Source organism: Myxine glutinosa, chromosome 1, assembly GCF_964187855.1.
Source record: "Myxine glutinosa chromosome 1, kmMyxGlut1.1, whole genome shotgun sequence".
NCBI lineage: Eukaryota > Metazoa > Chordata > Myxini > Myxiniformes > Myxinidae > Myxine > Myxine glutinosa.
Window position 1 is genome coordinate 19,640,074 of NC_136261.1, and position 19,853 is coordinate 19,659,926.

Genomic DNA, 19,853 nt, shown 5'->3' on the forward strand with positions numbered 1-19,853 from the left:
AAAATATGTACAACTGTATCCACTTTATTCAGGACAAGCTTTGGAAGAATGATTGGCGTTCCCTGAAAATTCTGCCACGAGACAGTATGTTATGGAACGTATCCAAAGAGAACTTGAACAGACGAATCCATTTGTGCGTCACTTTGCGTTCATGGGCAAAATTTTGGAAGAGCAAATAACTGCAGTTGGACTTCAGGGCACAGATCCACTGCCAGTGAGAATGGTCGTTGCCGATAGGGTCGGTGAAGATCAGTGGCGTTACAAAGACCCAACGGCTTCTGAGATTGCTGCGAGTTCTTGTAGGAAATCAAGGATCCGTGCCAAATCCATCAGCTCAGGACATTGTTATTTATCCCACTGTGGATCAACCGATTCAGCACATCAGCACCCTGTCTGCAAAGGTTGATCCCTTGACGTTTTTTACATGGAGAAAGAGGATGGGGGTAATGAATTATGTCACAAGGCCAAGAGGATAGATTGAATGTGAAACGAGTTTCTTTGTGACAATAGTATGCACTGCTATAAGAAATGGCTTTTCGCATATCCATTCTGTCAGGCTATTATTTCATCAACAGTTGGTTTATGCTAACCGCAAAGTGGATGTAAATAAAACAAGTACAGATACATTCAGAGTACCAAATGAATATCATATCCTCCCTATCACCTTAATGTCATGTACAATAACATATCGCCTTCGGTGCCCGCCAATGCTGCTGTGCAGCACAGAGAAACAATATTGGGAAGGAGAGATTAACAATAAAATTGATTGATTAATTGCATAATTAAATACATAAATAATAATCGTAAAATAATTAATTTCTTAATCAATTGGCTAATAGCATACCTAAACCACCAGTGTTTCATCTGAAGCTGTAACTTTTTGAAAATTAATGAAACAAATAATTAATCAGAAATCAAATAATTAATTGATTAATTGGTTAATCAATAAATAATTAATTGATTAATCAATAAATCAAAAATATCCTTTATAGCCAAATCACTTAGTCACTGTCGTGTCCAAATATCAGCTTCCGAGCTCAAAAGGTGCCTGAGATATTGCCCACATGAGAAAGAAAATAAATAAGTGATTAATAATTAAAATAATTAAATTATTAATCAACTGGCTAATAGAATACCTGAACCACAACAGTTTCTTCTGAATCTGAAACCTTTTGAAAATTAATTAACGAAGTAATTAATTGAATAATTAATCGATTAATCGATTAATCAATAAATCAAAAATACCCTTTACAGCCGAATCACTTGCTCACTGTCATATCCAAATATCCCTTGACGTGATAAATATCCTTCCTAACTCAAAGAATGGCTGAGATATTGCCCGGACAAACAAACAAACAAGAAGACATCATGCAGAGCACGATACTTGCAAAATCCACCCCGGCCCTGCCCCTCCAAAATAGGTTGCCATCGATCCAGCAAATTGTCCATTTTATCAAGATAAAAATTGACGATCTTGATCAAAGCTTGAGTCAATAGGATGAAAAGTGACAATTTTTTCGATGAAAATTGATGATTTTGGAAGTTTTACCTAGAGTTGACCTTTGACCTTTTGACCTCCAAAATAGTTGGTTTCCAATTCAGTGAGGAACTATGCGAATGCTGTTAAATTTTCAAGTCAATCGGATGAAAATTGATGATTTTCGAAGTTTGGCCTTGAATTGACCTTTGACCTTTTGACCTAAAAAATAGTTGGTTTCCCAATTTAGTAACTCCATATACAAATGCTTTTCAATTTTCAAGTCAATCGGATGAAAAATGGCGATTTTAGGAATTTGACCTCCAGATGACTTTAGACCTTTCACTTCAAAATCGATATGCTTCTCAATTGTGACGACCTCTACAACTTGGTGACGTTTCATGATGATTGGTTTGGAATTGTGAGCTGTAGGCGAGTGACAAACAAACAGACAGAATAAAAAACGCAACCGACCAATATACTTGAAAAATCTTCGATTTTCCAAGTAAAAAGAAAACAAACAAACAAGAAAACAAGAAAACAAATAAACAAGAAGACGTCATGCATAGCACGATACTTGCAAAATCCCCCCCCCCCCCCCCCAAAGTTTTGCATTGATACAGCAAATTGTCCATTTCATGAAGATTAAAATTTACAATCTTGATCAAAGCTCGGGTCAACAGGATGAAAAGTGACGATTTTTCAGATGAAAAATGATAATTCTAGAAGTTTGACCTTGAGTTGACCTTTAACCTTTTGACCTCATAAATAGTTGGTTTTCCTATTTATTGACACAATGCGCAAATCCTGTTCAATTTACAAGTCAATCGGATTAAAATTGATGGGTTTTCAGATGAAAATTGATGATTTTGGAAGTTTGACCTAGAGTGGACCTTTGACCTTTTGACCTCAAAAATAGTTGGTTTTCCTATTTATTGACACAATGTGCAAATCCTGTTCAATTTCCAAGTCAATCGGATTAAAATTAACGGTTTTTCAGATGAAAATTGATGATTTTGGAAGTTTGGCCTTCAGTTGACCTTTGACCTTTTGACCTCCAAAATAGTTGGTTTCCTGATTCAGTGAGGCAATATGCAAATGCTGTTCAATGTTCAAGTCAATCGGATGAAAATTGACGGTTTTTCAGATGAAAAGTGATTTTGGAAGTTTGACCTTGAGTTGACCTTTTGACCTCAAAATAGTATGTTTCCCAATTTAGTGACTCGATATGCAAATGCTGTTCAATTTTCAAGTTAATCGGTTGAGAATTGATGGCTTTTTTAATGAAAATTGATGACTTTTAAAATTTGACCTTGAGTTGACCCTTGACCTTTTGACCTCAAAAATAGTTCATTTCACAATTTACAGACAATATACAAATGTTATTCAATTTTCAAGTCAATCGGATTTAAAATGGCGATTTTAGAAATTAGACCTCCAGATGACCTTTGACCTTTGACCTCAAAATCAATAGGCTTCTCAATTGGGACGACATAGACAACTTGGTGAAATTTTGTGACGATCGGTTTAGAACTGTGACCTGTAGGCAGTGACAAACAGACAAACAGACAGAACCACAGACGCAACCGACCAATATACAGACTTGGCATTTAATATGGAATATATATTTTTTCTTGACTTGGGTTTACTTTCTTAACTCAGTATATCAATATGGTGAGTTTCTTTTACACTTTGGTGATTTATTTGTTAAAAGAACCATGTCACTGATTGTCTGTCGCAACAAGAAGTCAACAACAGGATTATATCACAGGTGGCGTGACAGAATGTAAGGACAGGTACATTTGACGATTGGCTTCACAATCGGGTATATAAGGGTTGTTGCGTTCTGTATTAGTGGAAAACAACTGCTGAACGTCTCCAAAAGTTATTGCCGCTTCCTCTGGAGATGGTCCGTCAACTCGACAATGCTGTTTGTCATGGAGTGGTGGCTTTACGAAATTACGGCATGAAACAGCGTGCTATTGCTCGGCAGTATGGCATCACTCAAGGTCAGGTGTCAAAGATCCTGAAACGAAATGCTCAGAGGGGTGTCCCTACTCCAATACCGAGGCCAGGACGTCCCCGCAGAAGCACAAGGAGGGATGATCGCCAGCTGCACCGGTTAGTCTGCAATGGCCATACCAAGTCAGCTAATCGGCTTAGGGCTGAGTGGCAGCAACTGACAAATGTGCCTGTATCCAGGAGGCTAGTCAACCAACGACTAGTTCAAGCAGGCTGTCGTGCCAGGCATCCCCTGTGAAAGCCACGCCTGACCAGACAACACTGCCAGCGCCGATTGCAGTGGGCCAGAGAGCACCGTCAATGGCAGCCAGGACACTGGAATCACGTGATCTTCAGTGACGAGTCTAGATTTCTGGTCTATCGTCAAGATGGCCGTGTCCGAGTGCGCAGACAAGTGCATGAAGCCTACACCAAAGATTGTATAGTGCCAAGAGTCCAAGCTGGAGGTGGTGGGGTGACCGTTTGGGCTGCTTTTCATGCAGGGGGCAAAACTGACCTGGTTGTTCTGAATGGAAACCTGAACCAGTTCAAGTACAGGGCCATTCTGGAAGAAACATTGCTTCCATTTGCTCTTGCAGCCTTTCGAGGAAACTTTGTCTTCCAAGATGATAATGCACGGCCTCATCATGCTCGCATGGTCCAACACTTTCTTGCTGACCGTGGTGTAGAGCATATGGAGTGGCCTGCCATGTCCCCGGATATGAATATGAAAGAGAACTTGTGGGCAGAATTAATGTGTCAAATCGACCACTTGGACCAGCAGCCGACCTCTGTGCGTGAATTGCAGCAGGCTATTGTCACTGCATGGCAAGCGATTCCTGTCCAAACCTTGGCAAATCTCGTGAACAGCATGCCTCAACGTGTACGTGCTCTCCTGAATGCTCGTGGGGGTTACACGAAGTACTGAACTGTAATTTTACTGTCCGTAATCCCAGTCATAATTTAACTTTTGTTTTTGTTAAAAAAATATTTGGCTAATGTGCAAAATAAAGAGATACTTCTGGAAAACGTACAGAAGTTTAACACAGTACTGTCCATGAATTGAGTTCGATATCAGTTTACATCACTTTGAAGGATCAATTTATTTGTTTCGAAATGTCAAATGTGGTTTTTGTTTCTTTTAAAGGTCACATTAACAAAATCTAGAATAATTTCAACATAATTACAATGAACTTTTGGTTCTAAGACATCTTGAAAAGTAAGTTCACCCCCACAAAAAAAATATTCCATATTAAATGCCAAGTCTGTACTTGAAAAATCTTCGATTTTGCAAATAACCAGAAAGAAACCGGAGTGAAAACTGAGTACTCCCTTTCAGCATGCGTCATCTCCGGGCCCCTTTCAGTGCCTGGCGATGACGTCATGCAGCACCTGGAGATGGAATAGCAAGGAAGCGGTGTATAATTAATTTTATTGGAAAAAATAAAATCAAGTAAATTTGGGATAAGTTACTTGGGTCCATTCATCATATTCAAACAAGAGGAGAATATGATGCAATTCAAGTAGGAAACCGGACATCTTTTCTGACATTCACAGCAAATCCTAATGGCTGTGCAGCCTCCAATGCAAACTCCAAATGATCGACATGACATCGTTTCCATGAGAAGCTAGGTGAACTGAAAGAAGATCTTTTCAAGCGGAACATTCATACAAAGTTTATTCCCCATCTGCAACTTAAAGTGCTTCCTGTACATCTCCTGATTGTTGCTTCCTGTACATCTCCTTCCTGTACATCAGGAAGGTTGCTTCCTGTACATCTCCTGATTTTCTTTTCAAATTAAGATAAACCATGAACACCTGAAGATGTATGATTCCATTATCACCACTGCGGTTTTAAATTCTGTTCTGTATTCAGCACTCCATGAAAAGGTAAAGAGACGCATGATTCACAGTCCTTGCGGAGAGCTAATTTCAAACTCTATTTGCATGAAAAATGGAGAATTCCAGAAGAACTTTCCAAAGAATGTCTGTGAAGTGACCCGCTTGGATATTATATCATTGGATATCCTCTTGATGATGAGGAAGGTTCAATGTTCATTTTCCAGCCAGAGAATATGGTGATTTCCTCTGCTGTGCCGTATAATCCTTATCTCTTGTCAAATTACAACTACCACGTCAATGTTGAAGTGTGCACTCCACCGTAGAGCATCAAGTACAACTTTAACAATACATAAAGGTGATTATTTTGCTACTATTGAGATTCGACAAGGGCTGTTAGATCAGGATGAGGTCGAGGGTTATCTTTAAGGCGAGATACATTGGCCCTCACAAAGTGATATATTCTCTCCTAGAATATAGGTTTCATGAGATGAGCCACAAATGAGCCACTGCATCTTCAGAATGGACAGACAGTTGTGTTTCGAGAAGAGGAAGAAAAAGGAGATACCAGGAGAGAGACAAAAAAAAGCACTGCCTACTTGGTTTGATCGAAATGCGAGGGATGAGGAAGCCCATTGGTATTTGTATTCATCACATTGGTGCAACATCTTTTGAGGACCGATGCACAATCAATGGAGAGTTACATCCCACATTTAGGGATCTGCTGCAAAAGCAATGGGACTATTGGACAATGACCCTGAATGGAAGCAAGGTTTGGAAGAAGCAAAATTTATGGAGATTCATAAGTAGATTCATCTCCAAAACTTATGTAGATTATCATCTCACACTCTCACTATGTATCCCCGAAAAGACCATCTGGAAAACCCTCCCATTTCTTTTCTGAACAACCCTCTCGAAGAAGTTCTGTTACTCAAGCTTTTGGGTCTCACTATCTGCCATGATCTTGTCTGGGAAAACCATATTTCCAAGCTGGCCTCCAAAGCCAGTCGCCATCTGGGCATCGTCCGTTGTGTGAAGTCCTTTCTGGGCACTTCTTAGGTCCTCAACACTTACAAAGCTTTCATCCGCAGCTCAATGGAATACTGCTCTCCCCTCCGGGCTGGTGCTCCTGCCTCACACCAAGCTCGGCTTCACGCGGTTGAAACCAAAGTTTTCAGAATCATTGGAATCTCCCGTGATGAAGCTGATTGTGAGGGCCTTTCTCTCTCTCACCGCAGGCAGGTAGGTGGTCTTTCTATCTTCTACTGACTCCTCTCCGGCCTTGCTCCCCTAGATCTCTTTGTGCTTTGTCCCCCAAATATTCCTACAGGTCGCACAAGATCTGCCAGCAACCCTCTTCTCGTGAAACTGCCAAAATCAAGACTCTCTGCTCACCTTCACTCTTTCATTCCTCTTTTCTCCCGCCTCTGGAACAAACTCCCTCACTCTCTTCAATCCCACTCCTCCCTCCAGGTCTTTAAAACAGCTGTTCACCACCATCTCTTATCTTCCCCCATCCAAAACCTTGATCATTTCTACCCCTGTTAATTCACCCCAGATCCACTTTTTTTAATTACCGACTTCTTTCCTGGAAGTCCTAGCAGTGTCCATGTGTTTTATACTTCTCCCACACACACCCCCCTCCCACGCCTCCTCCCCCCAAGCCCTCTCCCCCCCACAGATCTCTCGATGTCCCTGCTCTCAAATGTTGTACTTGTGTGCTTCCCCCTTTCTCCCCATCTTGTCTCCCACTCCCTTTGTTTTGTCTTATGTGTCCGTTTGCTTTTTTCTCATTAATGTTAGCTCTTACACGAGCCTCGATCTCGTATACAAAAAAATAAATAAATAATACACCATCCTCATTTAGCAACACTTACCATGTCCATTAACAACTTACCTCAGCACTGATTGCCTTGTCTCTGATGATCCACAAGCAGCTGCTCCACTTCCAATGGAGTTTCTAAACAGCGTCATTTCATCTGGATTGCCCCTGTGCAACCTCGAGCTCAAAGAAGGCCTACCTATTATCCTGTTGCGAAAATTGAATACAAAGAATGGACTACCGATATGTAATGGCACGAGACTCATGGTAAGAGAACTTCTGCCCCTTCTCAACAAAGTGGGTATCCTTTCAAGTCAAGTCCGAGGAACAATTCCGCTCATAACGACACTTTCATTGGCACCATCTGATACAAGCTTTTCAGTTACTCTCAAAAGGATGCAATTCCCACTATGGCTTGACTATTGTTTGACCATGAATAGGTCACGAGGTCAATCCTTAGAGTCCATACATGGTTATATCTCCCTCAGCACATTTTTAGTCATGGCCAAGTTTATGTTGCATTATCCCATGTCTGTGAAAAGGATTAAAATCCAGATTCCAGATGGTAGACAAAAAAAAAAAACGTTGTCTACCCAGGATATGGAAATAAAAATGGTCTTTTCACACATAATCAAAGCCAGGTATATCAAAAGATCCCACCGGCACAGTTAGCTTAAATGCGGAGTTTCTCTTTTTCAATCTTTGCACAGCACCCCAGTGACCATGCTTCTACAACTGTCATGCATTAAAAAGCAATATACAAAATGGAACAGTGTAAATGAGCATGTCTATACTATATTGGGCATACCTATTTATTGAGCATTCCAATAACATTTCAAAATTCAACAAAATGTATAATTTGGAGTGAAATTTCCTTCGGTAGTGACGTTGATCAAAAAATGTAACATCAATGAAATCATGATTTACGGTTTCCAATTTCTATCAAAATTAATTTTTTTTAGGAATGTTTGTCAGTAGTGGAGATGGTAAAGTGCATATAAACAAATAAATAATTCAAAAGTGTGTGTTGGTCGTGGTGACGGCAAAGTGTATGTGAATAAATAAATAATTCAAGATGGTTCGTAGACCGCAGGGGAGATGGTAAAGTGTCCAAAAATAAACAAATAATTCACGGTGGAATGTAGGTAGTAATGTACTGTAGAATTGTAAAAGGTATAAATAAATAAATAATTCACGGTGGAATGTAGGTAGTAATGTACTGTAGAATTGTAAAAGGTATAAATAAATAAATAATTCACGGTGGAATGTAGGTAGTAATGTACTGTAGAATTGTAAAAGGTATAAATAAACATAATTCACGGTGGAATGTAGGTAGTAATGTACTGTAGAATTGTAAAAGGTATAAATAAATAAATAATTCACGGTGGAATGTAGGTAGTAATGTACTGTAGAATTGTAAAAGGTATAAATAAATAAATAATTCACGGTGGAATGTAGGTAGTAATGTACTGTAGAATTGTAAAAGGTATAAATAAATAAATAATTCACGGTGGAATGTAGGTAGTAATGTACTGTAGAATTGTAAAAGGTATAAATAAATAAATAATTCACGGTGGAATGTAGGTAGTAATGTACTGTAGAATTGTAAAAGGTATAAATAAATAAATAATTCACGGTGGAATGTAGGTAGTAATGTACTGTAGAATTGTAAAAGGTATAAATAAATAAATAATTCACGGTGGAATGTAGGTAGTAATGTACTGTAGAATTGTAAAAGGTATAAATAAATAAATAATTCACGGTGGAATGTAGGTAGTAATGTACTGTAGAATTGTAAAAGGTATAAATAAATAAATATTTCAAGGGGGGTATCAAAATTAAAAAAACCACCTTTAGAGGCCATTTTTCCCCGCAAGCGGGGGTTGGCCTTTTTCGGGAACCGTGGTTGTTGTTGTTTTTCGGTCCCCTTTTTGAAGCAATGTTTTACGGCCGGATGCCCTTCCTGACGCCAACCCTTTTTGCCGCCTTTAACGACAAGCAGGGAATTACCACTGAACTGGTACTCAATTTGCCGACCTCGGAAGGATGACAGGCTGAGTCAACCCCCCCTGGCGTTAATTCAGCGATTGACCGGGATTCGAACCCAGGATCCTAGGATCCTAAGCCGGCACCCTAGCCGCTAGCCCAACACCAGGGATGTGTTTGGGTAACTGGTAGAGAAATAAATATTTCAAAGTGGAATGTCGAAAGCGGTGATGTTAAAGTGTACATACACACATGCACGCACGCGCGCGCACACACGCACACACACACACACACACACACACACACACACACACACACACACACACACACACACACACACACTGTCCTCCATAAGTGTTGGAATGGTGAAGTCTCACGTGTTATTATTGATATATATCTGTTCCTAAAACTTTGTTCCAGAACTCTACTCGCTCACCTCTGTACTTCTTGGCAAATTCTAATCTGGCCTTTCTATTTTTGGTGCTAATGTGAGGTTTGCATCTTCCTTTGTAGCAGCCTTTATAATTTAGCTGCCGAAGTGTTCTGGGAATGGTAGATTGTGATACTTTTACCGCTGCACTCTGGAGGTTGCTGGTGATGTCACGAAATTCTTCACAGCTCTGATGATTTTTATGTCATCAACTGCAGTTGTTTTCCTTGGTCGACTTGGCTGTTGTCTATTGCTAAGTACACTTGTGCTTTATTTCATTTTCAAAATATTCCAAATTGGTGTATTTGCTCTACGCAATATTTGTGTTATGGATCTAATTGAATTATTCTGTTCTTTCAGCTTCCAAATTACTTGTTTTTCTTTCATAGACACTTCTCTAGTCTTCATGTTGGTTTATGCCTACTGACTCCAAAGGCAAAATCAAAGGATAAAACAAAGAGTAGACATTCACATCTCTTTTAAGGTGTGAGTAATTAATCAATGCAACAAGAAAAACCTGTCACTCATTTGTTCCAATACTTATGCTTACCTAAAATGGGGGGGACTGAATTATATACAGATACTAATATATCCATATATATCTATATATATATGACTCCATGGTAAGATCTCCAACCTTTAATTGAACAAACAATGACTCAACGTTTCGATTAACAACATGTGAAGCCACACGCCTCCGTTAATCTTCCTCAAGAGTGATAAAATCATCTCAACATCCCCTTATATGCAAAGTGGGCGGGGTATATGCAAAGTGGGGTGGGCAAAGCTGGACAGCCAATGAAACCGTATCACACCGCTCTCGTGAACGGAGACGTTATTGACCAAATTCAAAAATCAACCGCATATTAACGGATCAAAATAATCCTGTAAGCAATGCTGGATTATAACTCAAGTGTTTAGAAAATCAGGAAAAATCATTACATTTAATTAAAAGTTAAACTTGTAAACAATTAAATTGTAAATTAAATTAAAACTAAATATATTAAAGCAAAAATTTTTAAGGTAAAATAAAATTGTCATAATATCAAGATCATCGCATGTGGCCCTATGCGTTAAAGGGGAATGCGGGAAGGGGGTAGTTATAGGGGGGGATAAAATGGGGGGGGGAACCAGAGGGGGGGGTGGAAGCGGAAGGGGGGGTTTGGAGGGAGGGGGGGAGGGGGAGGGGGCAAATTGTCCGAATAAAAACCTTGTGTGACATATTATGTGGACTCGTTGTTCAAAGTACGGAATGCCTGCTTCGTTTACACAAGAGTGGGTCAAACGCTACCGGTAAGTCAACTACCTCTTGTGTGATCGAGGTAACAGTTTCTTCTGTGTGCCAAGCCTCCAAAATACGTTTTCTGTTTTTGTTGGGTGTGGAACCAAAAATATTAACCCCATCCCATGGTATTTGCATCCATGTGCCGAATATTTCCGAATTTTGACAATCTTTGCCTATATATATATATATATATAATATGCATGCAGTGTACATAAAAAATGGCAAAATTCGGAAATAAAATTGCGTATCCCAAGACGTTTGGTTCCTTCACACCCAGTTATTATTGCATCCATGTGCCGAATATGAAAGAAATGCGTCCGGTCATTTTTGAATTGACGCTCCGGATGAATAGATGGATGAACGGCCTAAGCCCCCAAACTATGCCTGCTCTGACGGACTGACAGAACCCAAAATATATACCGCCAAATGGGCTGACACCTGCTCAGTTTATTATATTACAATATATTTATTATATTATACCAACAAACAACACAATAAAAAGTGGGTTGGGGCACACAGGCTTGCTCGTACGTAAAATTAAATAAAAGAGTTTCATGTTTCATGGACCGTTGTGCACATCTCATTTTGAGATAGTTTTGAATGCTCTGCAGTTGCTTTCATGAGAACTGCATTATGTTTGTAATTTCACATTGTATAATTGGGATTGTGTAAGTTAATGTTTTTTTGTTTTTCAAATGATCAGCCACATATATTGTTCTTCATCCTTCCACCACTGCAGTTTTGACAATTTATTTCTCTCTTTTTACCTCCTTTCCCCCCCAGGAGCAGCAGAAAGACTATCTTATTCATAACTACACACAGGTATTGATCATAGAGCTGTGTTGTTTCTAAAAGTCTTGTCCAATAATAAATATGAGTGTATTGTGCCACTCAGCAATTCCCAAGTCTGCCTTCCCATAAGCCCCCTTATTAGGATATCATCTCTTACTTAGCAACTCTTTTTTGTTTGTACACAGTAATCTGTGCAAGCATCAACCAGAGACTCATTCATACGTATGCAGCACCTGGCTGCTGGGTGCATCAATTCTGGACATACTGCAGTGTCACTGACACAGTTATCTCTTGAAATCACAGGAAAAATTGCCAATTTTATTTCCTGCCGCTGGTCCACAATGGCCTACTCTGTTTGAAAAATCCATTTCAATTTTAGCATATACCAGCCAATACTGACATGCCAGCTCAACATCCACAGGCAGTCGAACCTAAACTGGACGACTCATAATTGAGTACGCTTCCTCTGATCTAAATGATCGGCCTGGCAATTTGGAGATGATACACTGGCAAAATGGGATGGTAATTAACATTAAGGTTGATGGTGCAAGGGGGGACCATACTTGCTGAGAGGGAGAAATTGGAGCGGGTCGAAAAGAGCTGAGGAATGTGCCAAAACAACTGGAATAGTCGCAAGAGAAGCTATACGTGGTAGAAATGAGAGTTTAATTGGCAAATAATAGCTTTGAGATTTGTAGACTTCTTTCAACATTTAAAGCACATCCTGCAAGGAATGTTGGGAAATAAGTGGTTGAGTGAATGCCTTGTTGTATTGGTGGGCAATTACAGGGTTATGAAGCACTTGTTTTGTATAAACCTTCACAGAGAAATGAGTATGCATTGTATTGTCGTGGCAATACAATCTGAAGGGGAAGAGAAGCTACTGAAGATGTTTCATTCGAGTGTAGAAGATGTTGCCTCTTGCATGACAATCATTTGAATCATACACTTGATCAACAAAATTGCAAGACGTGCAGTCGAGTGGAAAATAGGAGGGCATCAACCTCAACGTTTGATCAAAATAACAACGGCTCGGAAAGTCTAGTTCAGCCACGTAATTGCTGTCAGGAACAAATACAGGCCAGGTGATCTCAGATTTTGAATGTCCTATCAGGGGCAACCACCCACACCATCACCTTTGTTGTTTGACGTGGGTCGAGTCAGGGGGTCGGATCGGAAGGCCAATGTCCCCACCGCCTTCTTCCACGTCATTTACCTCCTCTTTCCCCAATCCTTCCCTATTACCACCTCATTGTTTACCATATTCGTTGACATACCTTTGCTACAATTCATTACCCTCGCCTGAGGAGAGGTTATTGCATTTGAGTCCGTTTGTTTGTTTGTCCACACAGAATAAATATGATTTTCTCTGCAACCGTTAGTCCAATTGACAAGAAATTTTCACCATAGCTGCAACTCCACGTGTATAATTTTTAATAAATAAGTATGACGTCATAGGTCACGTGGGTCGGCCGCCATCTTGGAAAAACTGAAAAAAATTGCACCTCTATATCTCCGAAAGCACTGCATAGAAAAAATTGAGACATGGCTCATTGTAAAGAACTCTCCATGGGGAATAAAATATGTTAATGATGATGTCATAGGTGCCTTCATTATGACGTCATAATTCGACAAGTACAAAACTTCATCCGATCAAGATGAAATTTCTTGAGCGTCATGTTGGCATAAATTGGTGGAGAAAAAAAATAATGATGACGTCATCGGTCACGTGGTTCGGCCGCCCTATTTGTTTTAACCCAAAAGCCTTAAAAGCCACTGAAAATACATCCTGACGAGGGTTTGCAATCTCTGATTGCTCTTTTTCTTGTTTCTCATGTATGGTGGTGCACTGCATACAAGTCGTCTGGCCTTCAACTTATCGTCAAACTACCAATTCAATCTATAATTTACATTGCACTCAGAGTCCTTTATCATTCAGTGAGCATCGGTTTGCCCTATATATTTTACATTCATCATGCTTGGGCATAACACTGAATTATCGATGATATTGTACAGTGTGGGCATGGCATGGCACAAAATGAAGCAGGCATGGTGGAGTGCCATGCTAAAACTTCCTAGCTGGAAGACTTGTTCGAAATTGTGTGTGCAATTCATATATACCAGCCGTACCTACCCGTTGCTTTTATGACGGATTTTAATCAAAAGAGAGCATATTGCCCTTCAACACATTGAATATCTGTCTGTGAGTCTCAATGAGGATGTAAAATGAAGTGAAACACATGAAAAAGGATATTTTATAACAGTTTTTGGGCCTGGAGGTATGCACACTCACCTCGAAGCTATCTAGCCTGAGTTTGAATCCCGACCCAGCTATAAACTGTCAAACCCAGTGTTTACCAGGCAGGGTGATTCGTGTGTGTGTGTGTGTGTGTGTGTGTGTGTGTGTGTGTGTGTGTGTGTGTGTGTGTGTGTGTGTGTGTGTGTGTGTGTGTGTGTGCGTGTCATCCATAAGGACGTTAAACTTGGTGTGCCATCTGCTGGCATTAGTTTGTGGAAGTTAAAGATCTCGCGGGTTCCTTCACGAAGAGTAGGTAAAGCTATCACTGGAAAAAAATAAAAAAGAATTCCTGCCCTGACTTGCTGAGTCGGAGTGGCAAGCTAACCAGGATTGTAGCCTCGTAACTGCTTTGGCCGCACCACCACCACTCTGTGTATGGCATGGTACATGATGATGATGAGTTGGTTTTGTTGTTACCTCCGCTACTAAAGGTTATGTTTTCACCCCTGTCTGTCTGTTTGTCCGTTTGTGAACAAAATATATCAAAAAGTTGTGGACGGATTCGGACAAAATTTGGCAGAGATGTAGATATGTGACAAGGACGAAATGATTAGATTTTGGTGAAGATTCAGATCTGGTTACTAGAATTTTAAAGTGATTCTTCATCATTGGGAGATAGGGCCAAAAACGATACATGTGGGGGGGGGGGGGGGGGAAGGGGGGTGGAGAATGTACAACAAGTACTGAACCAAAAGCCAGAATGGGAGTTGGGGGGCAGGGGGGGGGGGGGAATATACAGCAAGTTTCTAAATAGTCGACTCAACCAAAAGCCAGAATAGGAGGGGTGTAGAGAATGTACAGGTTGTTTAACACCATATCCGCAAAATTATATTCAAAAACGAGAAAGAAAAACGCAGCAATTCGTGCCAAATCAAGCGCTGCTTCTAAAAGAAAAGGCAGCTTCCTGGGCAGCCAAATGTGCTAGTTATAACGGGAATCCTGAGAGAAAAAGGCTATTTAAAAATATATATATTTAAAACGTAAAAACAGGGATGGAATCCATACCAAATTAATAAAACATATAAAATAGTAAGCGCATTAAATTCGCTAATATTATGATAAAATATTTATAATTATCTTCAAAAGACGTTGCACAAATACAAATTGCGACACTAACTGATGGGGGAGAAGCTCTAAATTTCCTGGTCGAGCGATTGTGAAGCCGGCCGCGGCCATTTTCTAGCCCCCAAAAAATGGTGCTGCTCCAGTGGTTGATACGCACTGATGTCTGTATACTATCTCACAGATCTGTACACTTGTATTTTGCATTCTTTATTAACTCTTTCATATACTCCTAAGAAACGAACATAAACAAGAAAAAAAAACATTGAAAAAACATGTAAAAACATAGAGGGATGAAAATTTCAAAAATACAGCCAAACATGGCAGGAACGACACCACAATATTACACTACAATACGACCCTACAATACGACACTACAATACGACACTACAATATGACACGACAATATGACACGACAATACTACATTACAATATGACACTACAATGCGACACTACAATATGACACTACAATACGACACTACAATACGACACTACAATACGACACTACAATACGACACTACAATATGACACGACAATATGACACGACAATACTTACTACATTACAATATGACACTTCAATGCGACACTACAATATGACACAACAATATGACATGACAATACGACACTACAATATGACACTACAATGCGACACTACAATACGACACTACAATACGACACTACGATACGACAATATGACACTACAATACAACACTACAATACGACACGACAATACGACACTACAATACGACACTACAATACGACACAACAATATGACACCACAATACGACACTACAATACGATACTACAATACGACACGACAATACGACACCACAATACGACACCACAATACGACCCTACAATACGACCCTACAATATGACACTACAATATGACACGACAATATGACACCACAATACGACACTACAATACGACACTACAATATGACACTACAATATGACACTACAATACGACACTACAATACGACACTACAATATGACACGACAATATGACACTACAATACGACACAACAATACGACACTTCAATACGACACCACAATACGACACTACAATACGACACTACAATACGACACCACAATACGACACCACAATACGACACCACAATACGACACTACAATACGACACGACAATACGACACTACAATACGACACTACAATACGACACTACAATACGACACGACAATACGACACTACAATACGACACTACAATATGACACCACAATACGACACCACAATACAACACCACAATACGACACCACAATATGACACCACAATACGACACCACAATACGACACGACAATACGACACCACAATACGACACCACAATACGACACCACAATACGACCCTACAATATGACCCTACAATACGACACTACAATACGACACTACAATATGACACGACAATACGACACCACAATACGACACTACAATATGACACTACAATATGACACTACAATGTGACACTACAATATGACACGACAATACGACACTACAATACGACACTACAATACGACACTACAATACGACACCACAATACGACACTACAATACGACACTACAATACGACACCACAATACGACACCACAATACGACACCACAATACGACACTACAATACGACACCACAATATGACACCACAATACGACACCACAATACGACACTACAATACGACACGACAATATGACACCACAATACGACACCACAATACGACACCACAATACGACACTACAATACGACACCACAATACGACACCACAATACGACATCACAATACGACACTACTATACGACACCACAATACGACACCACAATACGACACTACAATATGACACCACAATACGACACCACAATACGACACCACAATACGACACCACAATACGACACCACAATACGACACCACAATACGACACCACAATACGACACCAAAATACGACACCACAATACGACACTACAATATGACACTACAATACGATACTACAATATGACACTACGATAGCCTGGTGTTGGCTTAGCGGTTAGGGTGCCGGCTTGGGATCCTAGGATCCTGAGTTCGAATCCCGGTCAATTGCTGAATTAACGCCAGGGGGGTTGACTCAGCCTGTCATCCTTCTGAAGTTGGCAAATTGAGTACCAGCTTGCTGTGATGAATGATCCCGGTGTGTACCCCGGTTTAGAATAGGTACACTGTATCCCTGCACATCGTAAGTGGCGACTAAGGGTTGGCGTCAGAAAGGGCATCTGGCCATAAAAAATTGCCATAAACCCATGATTGTCATGGGGCATAAACTGGCCATAAACCATGATTGTCATGGTGCCCGCAAGGCTAACCCCCGCTCTAGCGGGGAAAATGGCCTTAAAACGATCATTCATTCATTCAATATGACACTACAATATGGCACTGCAATACGACAATACAACACTACAATATGACACTACAATATGACACTACAAAACTACAATTATCTTATGGATTATCATCACGATATTTTTTGATGTTGTTACATCACAATCCCACAACAAAAGTAAAATGTCAAAAGATATTGGGACGGTAATCCATAAGAGGATTGTGGTGTCGTATTGTGGTGTCGTATTGTGGTGTCGTATTGTGGTGTCATATTGTGGTGTCATTCCTACCTTGCTTGGTTGTTTTTTTGAGATGTTTTTACATTTTTAAAATGTTCTTTTTCCTTGCATGATTAAGGAATAGCAAAATAAATTCAGTTAAAATATATTTAACCATTTAAGTGTATTAACTGAAATTACTGAGAAAGTAAATAAAGTTGAAGCATAAATATAGAACATCTTCAACTATGTTGATGTACAGAAATATTAAATTGGAAAAAAATGTAATGCTATTATATAGGGAAGTTTTCAAGGAAACTTCCATTTCCCTTCCGTACCATTACATTTATTTCCAAGTCATATGTAAGGCAACAAACATCCTGAAAGATGTAATTGAATGAACGGTCGTGGACTCAACCAAAGAGTATGTTCGTTCTTTACTTTTAAAAGGCGTATTTTTATTTTAGGAAATAAAATGCAACGGTTAATCGAGCACAGGGTGTTCAAAATATAATTATGTAAATGTATTTTTTTTTTTTTGATACAAAATCAAGGCTTATAGGTGAACGAGGCAAAAAGGGCAAAGGGCAAAAAGGCTTGAAAAGCTTGTTCAGAGTGGCATTGGGCAGTTAAGTCTCCAGAAGGTGGCTCCACAAATTGGAGAAAAGAGGAACAAAAATGTGGTGTTGGATGGAAAGCCTTGATGTTGAGAATTTCGCAGATTATTTTGAAGAACAGATTCATCCTGGAGGAGCTGGAGATGGTCAGACTGCTGAGAGATAAGAGGGAGCTGGACTAAAGGAGAGGTGGTAAAAAAAAACAGACTATCAGTGTGTATACGCACTCTGAGATTGGAGATCCTCCAAACACTCCGTTTTTGAGTTTGAGAAACCAGGATGCTCACAAATCTATGATTGTCTATTTTCCATTATAGAAGCCTTCGGACCATGTCAGACACTACGTAGAATGGAAAACAAGACTTCATCGTGAGTGATAGTGTCAAATCGTGAAGGTCGATCAATCCCATCATTCTGTAGATTCCTTCCATTCTTCTTGCCAGATGCTCTCTTCACCAAGCCATAACATTAATAGTTTACTCGTCATTTTCGCACAAGTTTGCTACTCCTTGACTTAGCACCCTAATCTTCCATTGATGAGTCTGTTGTTTACTTAAGTTCATCAATAAAATATTTGTTTGTTGTATACAAGACAGTAGCGTGTATAGCAGAACTAGAACTGCTCTTTTTTCTGCACACATATGCAGGAAAGTACCCTTTTTATGCTCAAAACACCACCTATTCACACTACAATGGCAACACACAGAGCACTTCACCGACTTCATGTGGAGAGGGTAACCAAGGACGAAGCAGCAGTATCCGAGAAAACCAGCTGGATATAGATCCGAAGAGGAAAAACCTGTGTGACGACGTCCACACAAATCCTACCTCGGCACGATTTTTGTGATTATTCGTTTCAATCAAAACAAGAGAAATACACTTTGTTTAATTGTTTACAACGAGTATTCCTATTTTCTTTGCATAAACATTGCCATTAGCCTGGTGTTGGCTTAGCGGTTAGGGTGTCGGCTTGGGATCCCAGGTTCCTGGGCTCGAATCCCGGTCGATCGCTGAATTAACACCAGGGGGGTTGATTCAGCCTCTCATCCTTCCGAGGTCGGCAAATTGAGGACCAGTTCACTGGTAATTCCCTGTGTGTCGCAAGAGGCGACTAACAGGGTTGGCGGCAGGAAGGGCACCGGCCATAAAACATTGCTTCAAAAAAGGGGACCACGGTGCCCGAAAAAGGCCAACACCTGCTCTGCGGGAGAAAATGGCCTCTAAAGGTAGTTCTAAACATTGCCATTAGCTCTTAACAAGCATCAGCACTGCTTCTTGAGTTCTTGTTTTGATCAAAATGGGCATCCGGTATTGGGATTTGGCCAATAGCAATGAAGATCTGCGTCTGCGCTTTGCGTGACGCCTCTGAACAGACTTCATGCACACGCAAAGCACCAGACGGTTTGTCTTCCACTTCGTTGATTTGAAGAGACACGATGGCTCGAAAACTATGAATTTAATTGTCTTATCGCAGCGACTTTATCAAGACATGGTGAAATTGTGTACGATTGATTATTCTATGCAATTTTTGTGACATTTACAGCGATGATGAAGCATATCTAAGATGGTTTGCATTGGATTCTGGGGGAAATATTGCCCATTAGGGTTCTGTATTAAAAATTAAATATTCAACAAGCTTTAAATATTTGTCTGTGTCTAGCTGTTATAGA

At 40.0% G+C, this 19,853-nt stretch overlaps 1 protein-coding gene across 4 annotated transcripts in view; it reads left to right on the forward strand.

Moving 5' to 3' along the window:
- Positions 1 to 19,853, forward strand: part of LOC137421644 (adhesion G protein-coupled receptor L2) — a 568,677-nt gene that overhangs the window by 456,195 nt on the left and 92,629 nt on the right. For all 4 annotated transcript variants that reach the window (XR_010983380.2, XM_068107903.2, XM_068107911.2 and 1 more), the window contains one exon: positions 11,624 to 11,662. Coding sequence is in view for 3 of the 4 variants with exons in the window: in XM_068107903.2 (XP_067964004.2) it covers positions 11,624 to 11,662 (39 nt within the window). In the remaining variant the exon portion in view is untranslated. The remainder of the gene's footprint in view (positions 1 to 11,623; positions 11,663 to 19,853) is intronic.